Source organism: Cavia porcellus, unplaced genomic scaffold, assembly GCF_034190915.1.
Source record: "Cavia porcellus strain 051 isolate PalLab524CR breed Dunkin Hartley unplaced genomic scaffold, mCavPor4.1 scaffold_11, whole genome shotgun sequence".
NCBI classification, from domain to species: domain Eukaryota; kingdom Metazoa; phylum Chordata; class Mammalia; order Rodentia; family Caviidae; genus Cavia; species Cavia porcellus.
Window position 1 is genome coordinate 52,548,980 of NW_026947494.1, and position 24,611 is coordinate 52,573,590.

Below are 24,611 nucleotides of genomic sequence, written 5' to 3' on the forward strand. Positions count from 1 at the left end.
ATTGTTTCCTTTTGAGAGTCATTCTAGTTTTTACCCACTGTCTCCCACGCTATTGGCTCAGAATCTCTCTTATCCTTTTGTAGGGCTTCACAATACATGCCCTTGTTATTCTTTGTATTCACTGAAAAAATAGTAATTGCTCAGAAATATTCCTAGAATGAATGGTCATAGCCTCAAAACAAAACTTAACGTTAACTGAAAAAAATCACTTTGCTAAAACAAAAATCATTTGTTTTAGCTTAAGTTCTTGGTTCACTCAAAAATATTCATGATGCGTTATTAAAATTACACTTAGATTTGTCCATACTGTTTAAGATTATCCAAAAGTAACTAAACTATTCCTTGGAACAAAACTTGTAAAGTCTTCATTTACACACAAATATACACGTACCATTTTAAAAGATATGTTTTAGCATTATGCACTGCTTTATTAATTCTGCATGTAAGTTCTACCTTTTATTTGCCCCAGAAAAATGTAGTATATGAGAAATGAATGCTATATGGGTTCTACTTAATGTAGTCCTCTTTCACCTTTTATTAATTTAATTAATTAATTAATTTTGGTACTGGGCATTGAACTCAGGACCTTGCACTTGCCAGACAGGCACTTTGCTGCTCCTGGCCCACATCATTCATGTTTTAAAAGTTATTTTTTCACAAAAAAATGGTAACAGTTTAAAAAGAAAAAACCCACTAATCTGAACATAGAATTTACAAAATGTTTATTTCTTCAGTGATATCACAGTTCCTAAAGGTTAGTTTTAAAGACAACATTGAGCTTTCAAAACTAAGTGCCTGAGCTATGATGAAGGGGGAGCAGTTTACAAGAATTAAGAGATAGTATTCATCAACTTCAACTGAAGAGGGAGCTTTGAAGCCTTTTGGGTTGGGTAGGTAGTATCTGGTAGTCCTATTGTGTGAAGCTTGTACTGCTTTTTCTCATTAGAGTTGTATATATGTTGCATAATGCCAAGGAACTCAGCAAGTCCAGAGAAATTAGAAGTAAGGAGAGTGAGAACTAGATGGGAATATGTTGGTTATTGTTTTTTTTAATCAACAAAAGTTAGTCACTTTCCAAGAAGAATGTTTGTGAATATTAACCCAAAAGTGTATTCAAACTGTCCAGGTTGACTTTATAATTTTTAAAGGCAGAAGCATATAATATCAGCAATTACTGAGGAAGGTTGAGGTTTGCATAATTCACAATTTAGATAGTTTAAGGGTTATCAAATTAGAACCTTTCAATACTATTTTAATCTTTGCAGCTACTATGCCTAGAAGTATAGAACTGAAAGTTTGCAAATAACCTGATCCAATCTGTTATTTAGGGAGATAAATATCTGATATCTTTGACAGAGACTGAAATACAAAGGGATCCTAGATTACAAACCAGCTTCTACTAAATAATATGTGTGCCAGAAATACCTACTGAACAGACCAAGGCATGTAAATCCCACAGCAATGTAGTCGTAACTATAAAATCTTAATTTCATTTCTACTTAGTAATATTACTTTTTGTCTTCATGTATTCTTAAATGATTGAAAAACAAATTTTGTGTTTGTTTATTGTTTTTTCAGACTCAGTCATTTACATCTCTATTTCATGGATCAGTGATTTCATTATTGTTAGTATTTCTTTGCCTGCTTTGATTTGGGTTCTTTTTATTTCAGTTCTTCTATGTTCATAATGCATATCAGAAATATTCAGCGTCAAAGTTCTCAATATACTAGTTTTACAAAATAATATCCATACAACTGATTCCTAATAATTATTATGTATGGTGTTCTTTCCAAGTGAATAGTCACTGGTTCCAAAACCTGCTTTGCAAAGTGGTTGTGAATTACTTCTAAGGTCACTGTGTTCCAGATCATGATGAGATTTCTTTTTTTAATTAAGAAATACTATGTTTTAGTATCTACAAAAGGAGTATTCCTTTTCATTTTGTGGGGACATAATGTACTTAGCACTTTTCTCAGTGCAACCTTTGCCACAGAGATAAGGAAAGAGGGTGAGAGAGAAAGAATAAGAGAGGAAGGGAGAAAATAAAAGAGGAGGGAGGAAGTCAGGGACAGTGGGAGAGAGAGAGAAGGAGGATAGAGAGAAAGAGCAAGCAAGGAAGAGAGAGCAAACATGTATACATTTTTAGTTCAAGCCTTCAGAGTATGGGCAGCTAAAAAAAAAAAAAAACCTGGGAGGTCAGGCACAGTGATGGACACCTGTAGTTTCAGCTATTCAAGAGGCCAAGGCAGGAGGATCACTTGAGTGCAGAGTTTACTATCAGCCTGAGTAACAAGACTCCTCTTGAAAAAATAATAATCCTCCTTCCCTCAAAAAACTGAATTTCAGATATATTATAGCTCTAAGATAATCTAAATTGGAGAAATCATTTAAGCTTTTTATTTTTAACTTAATATGCACTATTTTGTTCATACATTTGGCAGTTTCACCTTTCTTGTCTTTTTGTCTTGTCCTAATTGTAAGTAAATATAATTATTAAGGGAATCCTAAAGCCTTTGTTTATTTCACTTGTTGATTTTCTTGTTTGTTCATGGGTGATTTTTCCATCTTGAGAAATTATAAATTTGGTATTCCATTATGTCATGATAATATTCTGTTCATAAAATATAACAGACATACAATAAAAGATGAAAAAGATAGTAATGTCAAAATTGTTTGGGAACTAGCTTGAGTTCTATATGTACTGTTACAGACTGAGTTGTGCTTCCTCAAAGGCCTCTCCACAACCATATGTTAAAACCATACTACTAAGGTTTCTAGTTTGGAGATGAAACATTTAAGGGAGCAGTAATTAAGGTTAAATGAAGTTATAAAGGTAGGACTGCAATCCAATAGAATTGAAATCCTTATAAGAAGAGGAAGACATGCCAGAAGGCAGTGGAAAGGCCATTTGAGGACCTAGGAAGAAGACATTCATTTGTAGGCCAGAAAGAGAGTTCCAGGAGAAATAAACCCTTTGAGACTTCAGAATTGTGAGAAAATATATTTCTCTTATATAAACCAGCCAGTTTAATTTATTGGTGTATGGCAGCTCAAGCACAATATTACTGATTTTGGTACTGTGAAAGGGAGATTTTCTATACCAAAGACCTAAAAATGTGACTTTGGAGTTAGGTAATGTATGAATGCTATAAGAATTTTGACATCTGTTGGAATAGGTCTAGATTTTCCTTGAGGGAATGGTTGGTAGGAATATGGATGCTGAAAGTAATTCTGGTGAACTCATCATATGGAATGCGGAATGTGCTATGGTCAGTTGATGGAGGGGGGAAGTTCTTGTTTTGTTGTAAAGTAGCAAAAACTTTGGGTGAATTGCATCTTAGAGTTTCATGGAAGGTAGGACTTGAATAATGATGCTGCATGTTTAGCAGAACAAATTTATGAACAGTTTTGAAGGGTAACCTAGTGAAAAAAGAGAGATGAATCTAGAAGGAATTGTTAAGAAAAAGGAACCAGAAATTAAGATCTAGTACATTCTCAGCATATTCATACTGTGAATATTCTTGAAGGTACAGGATTTCCTAGTTCTTCATGGCTGGGCAAGTTCTCAATGAAGATTACCCACAGTTTAAGCAATCATCTCAGCAGAAGCCAGGAATAGAGCAGAGATATTGCCTGTTTGGATTTAAAATGATAGATGGAATAAAATAAAGGAAATAATTCTTTCCTTTTGCTGGGATTATGCACAGTAGGACTGGAACCTCTTTACAATAAAACTGTTAATTGGAGTTAGGGCAAAAACCTGAGTCTGGGCCTTCCCATCAGACTGACTGAGTCATCTGTTCCAGAAAGCCATTGGAAGAGATGAGTAGTGATAAAGGCACTTAGGGGTTTGCAGAACTGGAAAAGTAAGCAATCATGGTCAGGCCATAGGCTGGTTAGTCATTATCTCAGGATAGCTCTTGTGAGTACTGTTGTCATCTGTGAATGTAACTGTTGCTTGGGGTATTTGTATTTGTGGTTTTAGTCCTTTGTCATAGGTGTTTTTTCAGACCTGTTGTGCCTTGAATGCAAAAGAAAAATGACTCTGAAGTGTTCAGAAGGGAGAGGGAAAATCAAAATAAGCTAAAGAGCCAAGATGGAGTTAGTTAGGTCAGTGTCTGGGCCCTCTCTCAGAACATTAGATGAATGTTTGCTTTGGTAGCACATATTCTAAAAACAGAAACTAGATCTGACTAGAAATATGTTACATCCTTCAACAAAAGATAAGAATGAGCCTGAGTATGATTCAGAGATTGGCAAAACTGTCATGCTTCCACAAGCTCAAGAATTAAGACTGTCACCTCCTCAGTTTCAGAGTGTGAGGTATTCCCTTCATTTTCAGTAGGGCAGAGTACCTCCATCCATAGCCTCAGGGAAAAAGCTGCTAATTAGAGCTAGTAAAGCTAAGCTGCCATCCTGACTGATCCACAAAACAAAGCCACAATTACAAAGGGTTTAGGACAGAGAATTGAATCAAAGATTATTCTTGGATCCTAATGTTTAATGAAATTTTCCTTGATAGGTTTTGGACTTGCTTGGGAAATGTTAACATCTTTCTTCTTTCTGATTTCTCTCGTTAGAAAAAGGGATGATTAACCAGTACATCCCTCACCATTGATTTTGGAAATTTGTATCTTGTATGGCCTCAAGAGTTTCACAGGTGGAGATAATTTTTGTCTCAGGTTTAATCATAAATAGTGTCTCATCCATATATAACATAGATGACATATGAGATTTGGACTTAGAATTGATGCTGGGTTAAAATTTATGGAGTTGTTGGGATTGGGTGAATTGCCTTTTGCATGTGAGCAGTACATGAATTATAATTTGTACTATAATAGATGGAACTTAAGATCATCCAGTTAAGTGAAGGAAAAAAAGCTTCACCAAAACAACAGCAACTCTGCTGTCATTTTGATCTTGAACTTCTAGTCTTAAAAACTATGAGAAATAAATTTACATTGTTCATTCCACTTTTGCTATACTGTTACTGAAGCCAAATAGACTTCTTTTAGTATCATACTGACAAGATAGACATTTTCTTAGATTTAGAAAATTCATGGTGATATCACATTTCAAAGGAATAGCTATTTTGGATTATCTAATCAAACAAAAGCAAACTTTTTTTTTGTCTTTTTCATTTTTATCGGAACTGGGGATCGAACTCACGACCGCCTGCTTGGAAGGCAGGTGCTTATGCCGCTGAGCTAAATCCCCAGCCCCCCAAAAGCAAACTCTTTTTGTCAATAAAATAACTTGAGTGCATAATGCTGCCATTACATATTAAAATGATTATATTTTAAGTTAATATACTTTATTTGTAGAGAAGTTCCAAGTTAACAGAAAAATTAAGCACAGAAAGCTCCATTTTTATTCTGTACAGAGAATACAGAATAGCTCACCACTGCAGTTTCTATTTTTAAAAATTTTTTTTTATTTTAAAGAGAATAAAACAAAACAGACAAAGCAAATCAGAACAAAAAATTCCAAAAACATAGTACTTCACAACAAGACAACAGGATATCAACAGTGGCTACAATTATGTCTCTTGTTTTCTTCGAAATAGTTGACTATACCTTCACACACAATAATAGAAAACATAACAGCATAGTATAAAACCATTCAAAAGAATGAAAGCATTGCAGGACTTCAAAACCAGATAATAGGAGATGAACAATGGCTACTATAATATCTCAAAAATGTTTTCCATACCATCATACATAATAAAACCAAATAAAACACAATATAGAACCAATCAAAACAGAAGAACAAAAGCATGACAGGACTTCAAAGCAAGATGATAAGAAATCAGCAATGGCTACTATAATGTCTCATTTCTTCAGAATAGCAGTTCATACCATCACACATAATAAAATCAAAACAATAAAACCAATTAAACAAATGAATAAAGTATTATAAGATTTCAAAGCAATATAATAGGAAACCAAGATTACCATACTATATCCCATTATATTCAGAATAACTGCCCTTATCATCAGAGTAAAATCTTAACAAAACAAGACAGAACAAAGCAAAACCTAACAAAACTGTGAAAACAATACAAGAGTTCAAGACAAGACAATAAGAAATTAATAGTAGTTACCACCTTTCCCTCCCAGGTGTTTCTTCCCCTATCACTTTTACAATAAGTATTTTGCTTTTGGATCCCGTTAAGTCCTTCTGTTTCTTATACTAGGGTTTACGTGTATGAGTTAGAACTGTTTCACCCATGAACATGATCTCCAGTTGGGCCCATTTACCTATAGGAGCCTTGAGATTATCCCACTTTATAGCTTTCTACTATATGAAAATATCATATATTTCTTAACCATTCTGTGTTGACAAGCAAGTTACTCTTTTTTTTTCTGATCTTCTGTCACTTGAAACAATTGTCTTCTGTTCTTTGATTTTCAGTCTATGAATTTCCTTTCCAGTTAAATGTGTTTCTTGTATACAGTTTCTTATGGATCTTGTTTTTTGATCCACTTTCCCTGTGTTTCTTTTAATTGCTGACCTAAGGTCATCTACATTAATGGTTACACAATTGGTTTGTGTCTGCCATACTGTTCTCGTGTTGTTGGCCCTCCATTTTTCCCTTTCATTCAGTTGCCTGTCTTGTTTGGCCATCCTTTTCTGTTGCTGTTGCTGGAACCATGGTCATCTTGATCTCTCTCTAGAATATCCTTTAGCCCTCTTTGTTGGTTATCATGAATTCCTTCAGTTCTTTATCATGGAAGCATCTTATTTTCCCATCACTTTTGAAACATAGCTTTTCATAGTACATCAGTCTGAGTTAGGAGTGGTTTTCTTTCAGGATTTGAAACACTTCACTCCAAACCCTTCTTGACTTGATGGTTGTGTTGAGAAGTATCCCATGATTCTGATTGGTTTTCCTTTATAGGTGATCTGTTTCTTTTCTCTTAACAGATTTTAATATTCTGTTCTTGTGCTGAATTTCTGAGATCTTGATTATTATATGTGTGGGTGTAGATTTACTTTGATTATGGCTAGTTGGAGTTCTATATGCCTCACTTATCTGCATGCCAGATCCATTTCCCATGTTTTGGAAGATTGTTTCTATTACTTCTGTAAATAGCCTTTTAATTTCATTTGTGTTGATGCCTTCTTCACCAACACCTGTCACTCTTAAATTATGCTTCTTAGCATCATCTTGCAGCCATTGAGTTGTTATTTCCTGATTCCATGTTGTTCTTCAGAGCTTTTTCCTTTCACGATCACTAGCTGCAATCCTATCTTCAAGGTTTGAAAGTCTATCTTTAGTCTCTTTCAAGTGGTTTTGCCAACTTTTGATTGAATTTTTAATTTCCTGGATCTCTCTTTGAATCTGTTTCATGCATTGTAATTCCATTCTATATTCATTCAAGTTTCCCATCATTTTCCTTTACTCCACTTTTTTGTCTATATCTTCTTCAGACTTGCTGCACAATTCGAACTTTCAGTGTGTTTGTGATTTCTTCTTTTACCTGAGACATTATTTCTGATTTGACTGCTTTTACAATCTCATGAAGTTATTTTCTTACTTCAGGTGCCATCTTCTCAGAGATTTCAGGTATGTGCCTTCCATTTCCTTCCATGACTGTATCTCCCAGACTTGTTCTGTGTGGGCTAGAGGTCTGAGTTTGCCTTTTCCTCCTTTGTCTTGACATTCTCTTGGGTTCCTCCCAACAAGCCGACTGTGGGGCCCCAGCCACTTCCCACATTTGCATCCCTTCTGTGGTGTAGGGGGATGGGACAGGTGTCTGGGTTCCTCTAACCCCTGATTTACAAGGAGGTAGCAGGGCATGGAGCAGGTTTCTCCATACCTGTGTAACTACACTGAAGCTTCCCTGATGATCAGGGATGCATGGAGGTGGAGCTGCTTCTCTCAGCCTATGTGTCTACATTGGGGCTTCCATGATGGTGGCAGACACACAGGGGTGTAGTTGTCTGATTCCGCTATTGTGTGATGGCTGCCTGAAGGAACCAAGGGCTTCCAGTGATGGCCTATAGTTGCACACAGCTTACCTGGCTATGTGTCCCTGCTCTTGCTGGCTGCCTGCAGGAAAGAGCCTTCCAGTGTTTTCAACTCCTATAGGTGGAGATGGATCTGCTAGTTCGCTCTGCTTGCACTGGTTACCCCAGGAAAGGGCCTTCCAGCAGTGGCACCCAGCAGGCAGAGACAGATCTCTCTGGCTCTCTCTGCCCACACTGGAAGCCTGTAGGAAAAGACCTTCCAGTGATGGCACCTGCCAGGCAGAGGGGGATCTGCTGGCTCTCTCTGCCCACACTGGAAGCCTGCAGGAAAGGGCCTTCCAGTGGTGGCACCTGCCAGGCAGAGGTGGATCTGCTGGCTCTCTCTGCCTGCTGTGAACCTATAGGAAAGGGCCTTCCAGTGGCAGTACCTAGCAGGCAGAGGCAGATTTCTCTGGCTGTCTGCACTGTGCATCTGTAAGAAAAGGCCTTCCGGTGGTGGTGCCCGGCAGGCAGAGGGAAATCTCTTTGGCTCACTCTACCTGTTCTGTGTGCCTGTAGGACAGGGCCTTCTAATTGTGGCACCCAGTAAGCTGAGGTGGATCTGTCTGGCTCTCTCAGCCCATGCTGTGTGCCCACAGGAAAGGGCCTTCTGGTAGCGGCACCTGGCTGGCAGAGGCAGATCTGTCTGGCTCTCTCTGCCCATGCTGTACACCTGTATTAAAATTTTGTGTTAGTATGATATACCTGTTAATAATGATGAATAAATATTTACTGTTTTTAACTAAGTTTTATGATTTGCATTCAGACCCTCTCCTTGTATTGTCAAATTCTGTGTATTTTGAAAAGTAATGCCATTTATCTGCTATTATAATTCTATACAATAGTTTCATTAGCTAAACATGCCCTTGTATTTTACCTATTAGATGTTAATATAAAAATAATTAAATACTATAAAGCACTATTTGGAAATTGTTTTTAACATTTTGATATAAAATTTAAAGCACTTCATAAAGTTTTATGCAAGTCTTTTCTGTTGTTTTTGACTTTTTAAAAGATTAGCATACCAATTTTTAAGTGTGTCATTTAGGTTTTGCTTTAAGTTGAATTTTAAGAAATTTTACACATTGTTATATTAATTCATAATATAGCTGGTTTGTGAATCTTTTTTCTCATTCTATTGGTGCTTTACTCTGAGAATTTTCTATGCTGTGCAGGACTTTTTGGTCTAATGTATTTTTATTTGTCTGTTTTTATTTTCTTTATCTGTGCTTTTGGTGTGAAACCCAAGAATTCTACATTAAGACCATTGTGATGAAGCTTTATCTTCCCCCCCTACTTTTACAGTTTGAGGTCTCACATACAAGTATTTATTTCATTTTAATTTTGTGTATAATATGGGAGAAAGGTCCAGTTTCATGTGGGTATGTGGTATGTCCTGTATGTAGTATATCCTGTATGTGAGTATGCTATTTTCTTAGTATCATTTGTTGAAAAGTCAATCCTTCCCTCAGTTTGTGCTCTTGACATCTTTACTGATGAACTGACTGTATTTCTGGGTAGGAAAATATGCAATTGAAGAAATGGATAAATGTCTTGAGTAGACTTTTTCTGAAGAAGACATACAGAGGACCACAAGAATGTGAAAGGGTTGTCTACATTACTAATCATCAAAGAAATGCAGATGAAAGCCAGAATGAAATACTGCCTCACATCAGTTGGTATAACTATTGTAAAAAAATAATAAAATGTTCAAATGGAAATGGGAGCTAAGAAGAGAGGAAAGAGAAATGAGACGGGAAAAGAAACATAGGAGAAATGAAAGGAAAAATGGAAACAAATCTTTTGAATATAAAGAGAAGAGAGGTTGAAAGGAGGATGGGGAATGAGAAAAAAGGATCATATTATATCATGTACAGGCTCAAATGATGAGTGTGATCATTATATATGCCTAAAATGTACCAATAATGTACCAATAAACTTAATAAAAATAATTAATAAGATAATAAATAAATAACAATAAAAAATCATCAGTGTTACTGAGGTTGTAGAAATTGGAACCTTCATATATTTTTGGTAAGAATGTACAATGTTATAATCACTATGAAAAGTAATTCAGAGGTTGCATAAAAAAATTATCTTTGTCCATGCCTAATTGTTTAAGCTTTGTGTAGTACAATTTTTTTTTAGCATTTAACACATTCTTTGGTAGTAAAAGGAACTAGAACTGCTTATTTACATATAAACTGACTGAAGTCATATACTGTGTCACTTTTCAAAGAGAGCAGCCTAAACACAGTCTCATGCTTTATCATTCTTTCAGTTTTTCATGGTAGATTAATAATCATCCTGAGTATGGGTAAAAAAAATTGCATCTATATTCCATGTTCCACTGGAAATCATTGATCTCCACTATCATAAAACACAGACCTTTTAACTGAGGCCAGATGATGAATATTGTCATCATAGACATTACTGTATATTAAACATTCTTTGTTGTCAAACAGAGGCAAGCCAGGCTCATATTAATGGAAGAGGAAGAGAGAAAGGGAGAGACATAATTTAAAGTTATTATAAGTTTTTTTAAATGTAATTTCCTTCCCTTTCTCTTTCCTTTTCCTTTTCCCTTTCCTGTGCTGAGAATCAAATTCAACCTCAAAATCTCAAACAGGGTGTGGTAGTACACACCTATAATCCCAGCATTGAACAGTCTAAGGCAGAAGAATAATTGTGAGTTCAAAGCCACCCTAGGCTACAAAGTGTTTAAGGGCAGCCTGAACTGTATAGTGAAGCCCCATCTCAAAAAAAAAAAAATGTCAGGGTATCACATATGCTATAAGCACTCTACCACTGAACTGCACTTTTAGCCCTCATATGTACATATATATGAGAAAATCACAAGTGTAGAACAGGATGGATTTTCACAGTGAACCTGCCCATTTAATCAGTACCCAGAACATCAAACATTACTATAATTTTAGCACCACAAATGCTTATCAGATATCAGATTAGCTTATTATTTAGTTTAACACTATTTCCTAGCAGCTTTCTTTGAGCAGGATAATTTGTCTTTCAAATAAGCACATCCATGTAATAGGATTTGGGGGAGGGGGTTACTGGGAATTGAAGGGATAATATTTTTGATGAGTTTATTATCATGTAAACTGAGAAATGTTCATTGGGGATAGGACTTTTTTTAAGAAAAGGAAAAAGGGATAAAACTAACAATGGAACAGTTTCAGAACAGGTTAGACAGTTACAATAATTAATATATTGTACACTGTTGTCTTCTTTGTATTTAGAGTACAAGATTGGCATGGTATCTTTGAAGTGGGTTCATCATGAACAATATAGGAATACAAGTAGCCAAACTGATAAATTTGAAATTTAACTAGCTGAGCTCAGGACCACTTGTTTACAGACCCCCCTGTTTGAGAGTCTCACTGAGTGGCCTCAAACTGGAAAGTTATAGAGCTTTGAAAACAGAATCACAAAGGCATCCTGTTGGAAACAATTTAGCTGAAATGTTACATTAATTTAGTTGACACCTGTATCCTGCTTCTTTGTTGAGCAGATTAATTTTTCTTTTGTGGGTACAGCTCATTCTGCTTTTCTCATGGGACTTGTTTTCTAGGTAAATTTTCATTCTCCTGAGTCAAATATAGGACACTAGTTAAATGCAAGGCTCAAGATGGCATCAGTTATACCAACCTACAACAATCTTGTCTGAACAATATTAGCACAAATCTTTCTTTTCAATAAATTAGAAAACGCTAGCTGTATAATTATCTTATTTGTCTTGTGTATATATATTTTTTTCTTTTTCCCTTCCCCTGCCTCTCTCTGCCCCCATCACAGTTTATCTTTCCTTGAATAGTTTCTTCCCAAGTCATAATATGTATTGTACATTTTGGATCTTGCTTACTTTTTCAGTTTTCACACTAGTGAGACAATAAGGTGTTTATGCATATGAGTCTAATTAATTTCACATGAATATGGTCTCAACTTGCATCTATTTGCCTATAAAAGTCTCCAGTTTATCTTTCTTCATGGCTGAGTGTACTATATTATATAAAAAATCACATTAAAAAATCCTTAGTTGATGGGCATTTGGGTTATTTCCAAGATTTAGCTATTACAAATTCTGCTAATACAACCATGGGCGCACATGTATCTTTGTGGTATGTTGTTTTTAATTTTTCTGAAAAGATACTCAGAAGAGGAATATCTAGGTCGAATGGGATCTCTATCCTAGTGTCTTAACAAACCTCCATACTGATTTCCACAGTGATTGTACCATCTATACTCCCACCAACAGTAGAGAAGTATTCTTTCCCCTCATCATTTCTTATTGGTTGATTTTTTGATAATAGCCATTCTTTCTAGAGTGAGATGGAATCTCAGTGTTGTTTCAATGACCAGTGATGTTGAACATTTGTTCATATATTTATTTGCTGTTTGTATTTATTCATCTGAGAAATATGTATTCATTTCAGATGCCCATTTTTGGGTTAAGTCTTTAAATTTGAGAGGTCTGATTTTTTTTAAATTTTTTTAGTTCTTTATGTATTCTGTCTAGTGATCCTTTGTCTAAAGAACAGCTGGCAAACATTTTTTGCTACATTGTGAGTTGTCTTTTTACTCTCATGGTGGTTTCTCTTGGTGTGCAAAACCTTTTAGTAGGGTGAGAGTCGTTGATTCTTTGTAATATTTCCCTTCTAGCCTGGGTTTTTCATAAAGTCTCTGCCTATACCTGTGTCTTAGCAATTTCTACCTATTTTCTCTTCCAGTAAGTTTAATGTTTCTTTTTTAATATTTAGGTCTTTGATTCACTTTGACTTAGTTTACTGCATAGTAATAGACAGGGGTCTAGTTATAGCATGTAGAAAGTCAGATTTTCCAGCACCATTTATAAAGAGACTACCTTTTCTGCAGTGAACATGTTTAGCTTCTTTGTTCAAGATAAGGTGATTAAGTGTTTGGGGTTGTGTCTGCATTTTCTATTCTGTTCCACCAGTCCTCGGGCTTGTTTTTGTTATTGTTGTTTGTTTTTTGTCAGTACTGTGCTGATTTTATTACAGTAGCATTGCAGTATAATTTCAGGGCTGGGATTGTGAAACCCTCCTGCCTTGCCTTTGTAGCCTAGAGTTGTTTTTGCTAATCTAGGATGTTTCTAATTCAAAGGAATTTTAGGGATTTTTTTTCTAGATATGTGAAGTATGCTAATTGAATTTTGATTGGGATTACATTAATTATAGCAAATTTGAGAGTATGCCTGTTTTCATCACGTTGGTTCTCCCTGTCCATGAGCAGGGGTTATCTTTCCATTTTCTGATACCCTTTTTGATATTTTTAAGGATATTCTAGTTTTCACTGTACAGATCTTTTATAACCTTTGTTAGGTTGATTCCTAAGAATTTCATTCTTTTAGATGCTATTAAAAAGGAGGTGTTTTCCCTAATTTCTCTCTTTGTAAGTTTGTTGCTTGTATATAGGAATGCTGTTGATTTGTAGTATTGACTTCGTACCCAGCTACACTACTGAATTTAAATATTAAACCTTCAAGTTTTTTGGTGGAGCTTTTGGTATCTTCAATGTAGACTATCATGTCATCGCAAATAATGATAATTTAACTTCTTCCTTTCCTGTCTTTATTCCTTTTATTTTTTTTCTCTTGTTTAATTATCTGGCTAATATTTCCAGACTATATTAAATAGGAGTTATGATAATGGACATCCTGTCTTGTTTCTAGTTGTAGACTGAAAACTTTCAGCTTTTGACCATTTAGTAGGATGTTAGTTGTTGGTTTGTCATAAATTGCTTTGATTAGATTGAAGTAGAGACCCTCTACTTCAATTTTATGTAGCTTTTTTTTTTATCATGAATGGGTATTGAACTTTGTCAAATGCTTTTTCTGCATCTATTGAGATGATCATGTGAGTTTTGTCTTTGGATCTGTTAATGTGGTATATCACATTTATGTTTTGCATATGTTGAACCATCACTGCATCCCTGGAATAAATTCTACTTGGTCATGATGTATAATCTTCTTGAAAATTTGCTGCATTCTGTTTGACAGTATCTTATTAAGGATTTTTGCATTGATTTTCCTTAGGAAGAATGCCTGTAGTTTTCTTTTTTGATTTGGTTCTTCTCTGGTTTTGTAATAAGGGTAATGCTTGCTTCCAGGAATAATTTTGAAAGTATTGCTTACTTTTCAGTTTCTTTAAAGAGTTTCAGCATTAGTGGCCGTAGTTCGCTAAATTTCCTATAGAATTTAACAGTGAATCCGTTAGGGCTTGGACTTTTCTCTGTTGGTAAATTTTTAATTATGTTTGAATTTCATTGGTTGATACTGGATTATTTAGAATTTTTATATCTTCTTGATTTACTTTTAACAATTCAATTATGTCTAGGAATTTGTTTCTTCTGTGTTTTCCATCTTATTAGAAGATAGGTTATCAATAGGAGGTGTTAATGATCTTGATGTCTGTGGGATCTGTTATGATTTAACCTTTTTTATTTCTATTTGCTTGGATTTGTTGTTCTTTTCTCTTTTTGTTTAGGTTGGCTCATGATTTATCAATTTTATGTATTTCAAAGAATCAGTTTTTCAATTCATTGATTCTTTGTATTGTTATTTCTGTTGCTTTAATTTTTGCTCTTTATCATTTCCTGCCTTGCACAACCTTTGGGTTTGATTTATTCTTCTTTTTATAGAAATTTGAGGTTCAACATTAGGTTATTTCAATTTATTCTGTTTTCCTAATATATGAGTTATTGCTGTAACTCTTATTGCTGTAAATTTCTCTTATAGGATTGCTTTCATTGTGTCCCATAAGTTTTGATATATTGCATTCACATTATTTAATTTTATATACTCTTCAATTGTACCTTTAATTTTCTTTGTGATCCTTCGGTTCAGGAATATATTGTTTAATTTCTATGTGTTATGTAGATTTTGTGATTTCCTTTGTCATTGATTTCTGGTTTCACTGCGTTATGGTCAGATATTATGCATGGGGTAATTTCATTTCGTCTACCTTTACTTAAACATATCTTGTCAGCTAATATGTGGTCTGTTTTGGAAAATATCCCATGTGCAGCTGAGAAGATTGTATATTTTGATGTTTTGGGTTGAAATACTCTATACACATCTGACAAGTCCATTTGTTCACAGTCATAGTTTAATTCTAATAGTTCTTTTTTTTTTTTTTTTTTGGTTTAGTTGATCTATTTGTGATCTATTTGGGTATTAAGGTCTGTTAATATTTGTTTTATATAGTTGGTTGAATCGGTGTTTGGTGCATAAATACTATTGTTATCTCTACTTCTTGGAATTTTCCCTTAATAAGTAGTGACTCTCTTTGTGTCTTTTGATATGTTTTAGCTTTAAAGTTAGCATTACTTGTAAACAGAATAACTATCCTTGCTTTTTTCTGGGTTTCTGTGTCATGGAGAATTGTTCTCCATCCTCTGATTATAGTATATGAATTTATTTTGGGGTTAAATGTGTTTTGTGAATGCAGCACATTGTTAGATCTTACTTCTTGATCCATTCACTAGTTGACTTGTTGGATTAAGTTGAGAGCCTTTATACTGATTATAACTGATATGTATTGACTCTTTTATTTTGTTTTTCTGTTATTCATTCTTTGTCTTTCTCCTCTGTTTAATTATTTCCCTTCCTGTCAGCTTCTTTCTGTTCATTGTGGTCATCTGTTGTCTCAGAACCCAACCATTTTCCAAGTATTTCTAAGCTTTATGAGACAATTCAAATGTACCTACAATAACTTTTTTCCATATTACGTTGTACTGTTTTTAAAACTCACCTTTTCTTTCCTTTTTCTGTGCTTGTTTTAATAGTAAAATAGTTTTACTCTGCTCAAAATCTTCAGGGTTATTAAAGTCATGTTATATATACTACTCAAAATTGTTTATACTTTATATGTCAGTGAGTTTAGAAAATAGTTTAAGTTGTTTACTTGTATAGTTTGTTTTTTGCTTAAGACCAATACTAGTGTCTAAGATGCTGAGTTGGGAATGAATTTTAACTTGATGACAATACATGTGCTATTCACATCTCTTCAAAGACTACCATTTTGTTAATAAGTTGGGTTACCATGTTTGGCTCTGTTTTATCATAAGTTCTTTGATAGGAGGCATCTCAATTCTCATCTAATTAGATAATTATTGGGTAGCCTCAGATCTCCCTTCATGCTTAGTTATGTATAAACATGGATTTATGTTTTTCTCAATAGGCTCCTTTTGTCTGTTGTTGAAGGACTCCTATTGGTTCATTGCACTAATTGGATTGATATAATTAACACTTAGTATTGGTAAAAAGATTGCACAAGTTGAGTTCTTTGGTATATTTTATTCATTTGATTTTAGTAAAAAAAATCAAGTTTCTTTTCTGATGCCAGATACTGTGTTTAACTGTAAAAATACAGAATGAATATAGTTATTCTAAGGTCTCACAGTTAAATTGATTAGTTACACATACCCAGGGATAGTATAATATAATAGTACTAGTGTTGCCATGCAAATGTGTAAAGAGTACTGTGAAAACACAGATGTGAGTAATTGTATTTTCCTGGAGAGTATTGGCAAAAGAAAACTTTGATCTCATTCTTTAAGTCATTTGTAAGAAAATGGATGTCTCTTAAGATCATAGTATTAAATGAAATAAATCATATACATCACCTTCTATATTACATAGTTTCTTTTATATAAGAAATCCAAAATATGAATAAGGGATAAAATAAAAAGTAGATAGTAAAGTAGGCCTATATTTTGCATAAGGGAAAGAGGCCAAGAGATGTAGAGGAGAGGGGGAGAAAAATATGAAAAAGGAATTAATGTGTTATGTACATGTCCCAACTCCCCACAAAGAATGTAATCATTATGTACTGCAAACATGTACTAATAAAAAAATTAAAGAAAAAGTACATTCAATCAAAATATAGGAAAAAAGTAAGATAGACAATTATAGACTATGTCAAGATAATTAGTAAAAAATATTATGACTATAATTTTGAATTTTCATGTTGTAAGTTTCTAAATTTTTGAGATAATTTTAGAGTCAATATGAATTATGAATTGTAATTTTGCAGACAGATTCTGTGTGCACTTCGAATCATCTTTGTTTGGATCTCATCATTTACACATACTCGTCTGTACATGTATTTACTTTTTTTTGTCTGAGATAGACTCATTATGTAGTTCAGGCTTAAACTCACTATGTAGTAAGGCTGGCTTTGAAATCACAGCAGTCTTGTTACCTCAGCTTTTTAAGTGCTGGTATTAGAAGTGTGCACCCCCATGTCTGCCATGTGTATTTAATTTTATGTAATTTTATCATTAACATGGATTTGTATGTCCTACTACAAGTAGGAAGCAATTGTAGCATCTTATAACCTGTGGTTATCAGATCTGTAACAGAATCAGCCTGTAAACTTGTTTGATATACTGAGTGTTATCCTAGGAACATTGGCTTGCAATTCTTTGCATTATGTCAGTGTCTTGCACTTAAATACATTGTCTAGATGTTCCTTAGACCATACCTTTTAGGAAGTGACACTGAGCTATCAATGGTGAGAAGTGAGTCAACTCGACAAAGACCTGGATATGTAAGTCTAAATTGTTTTTTTTTTTTCAGTGAAATTAATTTTATATTTTAGTATAGTATTGAAAATCACTATAACATTTAATAAAGTTAATAAAATTGACTAGTTAATAAAAATTATTAAGCCATTTTACATTGTCTTTTGCTACTAAGTCTTCAAAGTATAGTGCATATTTTATACTAATTATACATTTTCTATTTGGATTAACTGCATTTCAAGTACTCAATGTCCATATCTGGCTTGTGGCCACATATGGATTTGCACAGATCTATACTCAATGCACAGTCAGTACAAAGGCTCTGAAGGAGATTCACATAAACATGTGCATTTGGCACCTGAAAGTTGAAATTAATGGTCTAGATCTTTAGAAAAGGATAATTAGATATGTAGATTTTAAAATCATTGATATGGAAGAATTGTTACGTAAAGAGTATAATTTTTAATGATTTTCAGTGATAATTTATAGAATCACTTGTAGGGCTTTTTCTTTTACATAGTTGTATCCTATAAGAACCCAGAAGAATCGTGACAAGGAGTCAGGTATTTTGGAATTGGGAAACACAGGTAGATATGGAGTTTCTCCATAGTCTGATAGGACTCCTTCTTGCAGTCTCCATTCCTAGCTGAGAACCCCTGGTTAAAAGAAAGATGAAGATAAAAGAGGCTAGGAACTGGGTGGAGAGCTAAGAGTGACATAGGGGGAAAAAATTCCCAACCTACTATATGTCTGGTAAGAGTTTGTGTTCTCTAAAATCAAAGAATGAATTTTAGGAACAACGGAGGTTAAGAGCAGGAATATTTATTGAGAGAAAGAAAGCTTCTAAGAGAGAGAAACAGAAAGGATTGCAAATGGGTTGCCAAAGATTCTGTATTTTCTAGGGATTTTTGTAGAGTATAACCATGAGGTGAGGTGGGTGTAAAGTGAAGAAAACTGAGAAATCACACAGCAGACAGGCATGAGGTGGGACAAGCTATAGTCAACCAATAAGTTTAATTGTTCAGGTAAAATTGACCAAATCAGGGACAAATGGGATGCGAGTTATGTCGCAAATGGGCATTCTTTACAGATCAGTGACTTTTCTGTAGGGTTTTGAGATGGTGACATGGCTTCTCAAAGTAATCCATACCTAATCCCTAAAGTTTATACTTAAGGGTGTGGTTGCATTTGTTTTGCCTTCTGTTTTGAGATCTGACCCACAGCAAGAGTTGTGTGTCTCCTCCAAGGTCACAAGGCATCTAGTCCTCTGTGCCAGCTTCTTTGAGGGCCCAGCCCTATCTGACTGCCTATAATATTTCTAACTAGGTCAGCTTCCCTACAACAAGAGAAGTGCTAAAGAAGTTATGTAAGAAAGGTGAGTACTTTGCAATGAAGAAAGATGGTAAAGCTGTCTAATTTGATGATTATTCAGGTTATAATTTAAATACAGTTGTTAGGTGGGCAAAGATGGGTTCTGAACATGAGGCACTGGACACAGATTTGCAGCCTAGCACTAGAAGGTCAGTTTGGGATTGATTGCAGGACTAGCATGTTATTCCTTCCCCAACTGGTTTCCTTAAATTCATTAAATTTAGTAATGGTCTTTCTATGTCCTCTTTTTCATACTCCTTATAGCTATGCATTTTAGTTAGTTGTTTATATACATACATTTCCATCTTTACCCTACCTACATCATGGAATTACCTTGGAAGTTTTTTTTGTTTTGTTTTAAGTACTTATTCCTAACATTTTCACCATCTCAGAATGAGTCAAAATTTTTGGAGTAAAACCTAGGTATCACTAATTTTTAAGCCTTTTAAAAGTTAATTTTTTTTTTTTTTTTTTTGAGATAGTCTGACTTTGTATTTTAGGCTGGTCTCAAACTCACTATGTAGCTAACCTAGGCTGGCCTTGAATTCACAGCATCCTTCTGCCTCAGCCTCTCAAATGCTGGTATTACAGTCTTATGCAACCATGCCTGGCTTAATTTTTTAAAACTTCTAGATCTCTATAAAGCATAATGAGCACCTCTAATGCAGAAAATATTTCACTCACTCCATGTTCCCTGAGTTTGACTTATTTTTTAGCATATTACTGCCTTTTAATATTTTATGAATGAGAAATGCAAGAACAAACAAATGAGGAAATGTCAGGTAGCCCATGACATTTGGATCTAGGTAATCCCTGGTGGGTAGCCTAATAAGTTAACTTAGCTAATAATGACCAGTCACCAGGCAACTTACACAATGTGTCCTGAGTAAAATACTATTAGCATACCTTACAGAGCTAGAGAACATTCCTAAAAGTCATTTGGAAACAAAAAGACCTAGAATAGCAAAAGCAGTTCTGGCCAACAAAGGCAAGGCAGGGGGCATCCAAATTCCTGGTTTGAAATTATACTACCAAGTTACTGTGATAAACCAGCATGGTACTGGCAAACAAACAAAATAGATGTGAGAATCAGTGGAATAGATTAGAATATTCAGAGATAATTTCATACACACTGAGCCAACTTATCGTTGACAAAGAGGGCAAACATGCTCACTGGAAGAAAGATGGTTTCTTTAATAAATGATGCTGGAAAAACTGGTTTTCCACTTGCCAAAGGTTAAAACTATCACCACACACTAAATTAAAGTCAAAATAAATCAAAGATCAAACTATTAAAGCAGACACTCTGAATCTACTGGCAAGGAGAGTAAGTAGAAATATTTTTTTCATTTAAAAAAAAAGCAAAACAGAATAAAGGGTAGAAATGATACAGAATTTTTAAAAATAACTAAGAAATCATCACTAGTTGATATATCACATATTGTTATCTTAGAAGTAGTTGTTCAAGTTACAAAATCAAAGCATAAAAAATGAACAGATGACAGCACAAATTATTCATACTACTAAGTTTTTGATAGTTCATCATGTAGATAGAAGTCTTGAAGACATAGGTGTAGACAGATAGTTCATGAACAAAACGCAGACCAATACTTCAAAATGGGAAATACTTCAAGTAATCAACACCTGGGATCTTAATAAAAACTTTTGCATATCAAAATAATTCACCAATAGAGTGAAAAGCAAACTACAGAGTAGGAAAATATTTAACCAATTTTCCCTCAGACAAAGGATTTATACCTAGAACATATAAAGAATTGAGAAAAAAAGACACCCATATTCAAAGATCCATTCATAAATGGGCATCTGAGGTGAAAAGGCACTTCTGTGGGAAGAAATACAAATGACGAATAAGTATATGAAAAAAATCTTCAATGTTGTTATTCATTTGAGAGATACAAATTAAAACAACTCTGAAATTTCATCTCCAGAAAGAATAGCTGTCATCAAAAAATCACCAATAACAAATGTTGGAGGGGTTGTTTGGGAAAAGGATCCCTTTTCCACTGTTAGTGGAAGTACAGATTGGTGCAACCACTATGGAAATCAGTATGGAGATTTCTCAAAAAACTAGGATTAGAGGTCCTATTCCATCCAGCTATTCCCTTTCTGGGTATCTTCCCAGAGGAAATAAAAACAACATACCACAGTGGTATATATGCACCCATGGTTATAGTAGCACAATTTGCAATAGCTAAATTTTGGGAACAACCCAAATGCTCAAAACCTAGGAGTGGATAAAAAAGACATTTTTTTAATGGAATGTTACTTTAATGTAGTAACTCACACATAAAGAAAACTTGAGACTTATAGGTAAATGGATGCAACTAGAGACCATACTCATAAGTGAAGTAAATCAGACTCACATGTGTAAACACTGTACTGTCTTCCTAGTGTGAGAAAGTGAAAGAGTAAGGTCTAAAATGTACAGTAGATACTGTGAAATAAGAAGAAATTATTCAAAAAGAAAAAAATAACTAGCGTTGTTGAAAGGGGAAAGGAAGGAAGGGAAAAGGAAAAAAACAAAATACAAGACAGTTTTATTACTACTTTCTCTTAGTTCATTGAAAAGAAAGACTTGTGCTAATATAATTTGGAGAATTTTTTATGCCTATATCTTGTACTCTGAGTAACTACTTTAAAAATACCAATACTCAATGTTCTTCTATTACTTGTGTTATGAAATTTTGTTTCACTTTTTTTCCATAAAATAAAAATAGGTAAATGAATAAATGCACTGTATCTATTTTGGAATCCTTATGTATACTATAGTATGAGAATGTTATCCCAAACTGATCTGAGTCAATCATAAAAGCTCACATATAAAAATAAACTAAAAAAATTTGTGGGGGTATTCATTGTTTTATTGTTTGACATATATATCACAAGATGTGAACTACTCCACTGAGTATAATATGAAGGAGAAATTATTGCATTAAGATAAGGATTTCTGCCATAAACTTAAATTAAGCACTTTTTGTTTTCAAAAAATAAACTTAAAAACCAACTCATTTTGTATTTAAGATTTATTGCTGTAGCTATTCAAAATATCCTACATACATGATTATTTATATTTCTTTGTCAACTTTAAATTACTGCAGCAACTTCTTGAATTGACTTCTTATCATTTTGGTGAGACAAATGGAAAATAATACACATAAAATATATGTTTTAAAAATAATCTGGCTGTCACTAACATGATGTGTGATCATCATAATTAAATGGAATTTTCCATTTCTGACATATTTGTAGAGTGCCTCTAGTCTAAGACCTAGTAACTAGCAGGTACCTCTTCAATCTCACTAAACCTGGTGTTGGAGTCACCCCAAATTCAGTATAGAAAAGTTCCCACAAGAGTGTATTCAGAGATAGAGCCAGTTGGGATTGCAAAGAAAGAAGCATTCACTCCGAGATGATAAATCTAAAGAATGTTATTAGGGAGATTTATAGAAGCTGCTGCTTATTCTCAGTGTAGAGAACAAAAGAAAAGGAGTATTCTACCTAGGTATGTCAATAATGAGACATCCATTTATGAAGGCTGTGGTAGATTATCTAATGGTCAACATGTAACACCCAGCTGAAGTGAATAAGCATAGTTTTGGGTGTGGATGGCCCACTTGACAATTGTTGCCAACATCATGGAAGCAGAACTAGAGGGGAAGATGATGTAATGTTGATTCTCCTGGAGAAGCCTGTCATATCAGCTTGTGCTGATATGAACTCAGCTGTTCTCATTGTGGGTGGAGCTCAGGTCCTTACTGTTACTGAGGATGGCTATGGTTCTCTTTGGGGGAATCCTGGTCCTTACTTTAAGTGTCTCCTGGCTACAGTGCATATTGCTCAGTCTTCTGGCACAGATCTTTCATCTTTCAGGTCTGCTAGCTTCCATCACTGACCATTTGTCCTTCCTAATGCAGATCTTTGATAGAGACTTAAGTGAGTCATTATTGTGGGCTCTAGGCCTCAGTTGAACTCACGAAGTACGTTGCTGTGAGATTCAGGCCCTCAGCTGCATTCTTTAGGTCTCTAGCATGTGGACAGATTTCTGGCAATCTTTTGAGTTTGAATTTTGGGGTTAATATTATAAATCCTATAAGTTATGTATCCTGTATTAAATCTATTCCCTAGTAAACCCTGACTACAACAAGGACTTATGGAATTTTGGCTCAAAGTTAGGGCTAGTTTCTTTCAATATTTTGGGCAACAGCATAAACAGCTTTATCTATTCTAGGGAGTGTTCAAGTTCCCTGCTTGGATTCAAACCTATTGGGAGACACAGAGCAATCAAGTCACTTTGTGATTTTGGGTCAGGACAGAAAGTGGAGGGGACCCTGGAGGACAACAAATGATAATTCTTCCCTACTTTTCTTGTAGCTACTGCTCTACTAAGAATTAGGAAATTGAGTTTATTTGACATTTTAACACCATATTAATGTTCCTACAGATGAAAAGAAGTCAAGAATTGATAACTGAACATCACAATGAAGAGGAAATAAGTATTCTTCATTGCTGGAAATGCAGAAAATGTATAGCAAGTTCTGATTACTTAATGAATTACAGTGAGGACCAAGCAATTAAGGTGAGTGTTGCTAACTTCAGTACTCAGTGCTGCAATTTATGAACACTGTGGGCATAGCCAACCCCATGCATACTTAACCACATCTGACTAATCTTTCATCTCATCTGACACAGTAAAAACAGTGATTTTCAAAAGTTGTAAACCAAAAAAAAAAAAAAAAAAAAAAAAAAAAGCAGCGGATTTACCTCAGCAGCATGAGTTTGTTCTGTCCCCCCCCCAAAAAAAGCAAAAGGTGGAAATCATCCTTCATCTTCCAGAGTTAAAATTAATTTTACTGTTAATTTCTTGCTAATGTTAACATGCCTTTAAAGGTTTAAATGCAATATCATAAATATAAGTTGAAGACAGTAGTCTTTGTTTTTTATCTCTACCATGAATGAATCTTAGTGATAATCACACAATTTACATTAGGATCCTGGTAAGAAATGGAAAAGCTGTTATATGGTTTTCTCTTTTTTCTGTTCAATAGTAGCCTAAGAGATAAAAATCCATATGTAATATAAAAATAACCCATAAAAACTTGAGTAATAGTTACAAGTATGTGATGGTTCATCCTGATAAAAATAAATGTTTTTAAAAACAAAAACCAAAAATCACTTAACTTCTTTAAGAATGATTTTGAAGATATGATATGAAAGAGTTAAAAACTAGGAAATAATTAGTGGACTTCTCAGAAAATTCTAAATATAACAATGTGTCTTGTTTTGTTTCCCTGATTTTTAACCACTTAATAATCATAAGCATCACACATTGGTATGTTTGTTCACATACTAAGTATTCCAAGTATCACTTGGGCAGGTGTCATTTCAACCAGTTGATTCTGCTTGCAGGAGATACATTTAGCTTTTTTGTTTTGTGTTCATTTTTTTTTGGCATACTTATTAATTTAGAACATTGTATTTGATGTTTGTTTCTAGTGAAATTTAGTAAGTTCAGATTATTTTACTAATTTCTGTTTATTTTTGAAAAATAACATAAAATTTTATGCTACAATCTATAAAAACTCTTAAAACATGACAAAACTGCATGAATGAAATGGAAGACAGACTCTCAACTTCAAAGACA

General features: G+C 34.2%; 1 protein-coding gene across 5 annotated transcripts in view; it reads left to right on the forward strand.

Annotated features, from left to right (window-relative positions):
- The window catches only part of Rnf180 (ring finger protein 180), a 233,838-nt gene that overhangs the window by 43,461 nt on the left and 165,766 nt on the right, over positions 1-24,611 (forward strand). For all 5 annotated transcript variants that reach the window (XM_063258236.1, XM_063258237.1, XM_063258233.1 and 2 more), the window contains one exon: positions 23,412-23,546. In XM_063258236.1, coding sequence (XP_063114306.1) covers positions 23,412-23,546 — 135 coding nt within the window. The remainder of the gene's footprint in view (positions 1-23,411; positions 23,547-24,611) is intronic.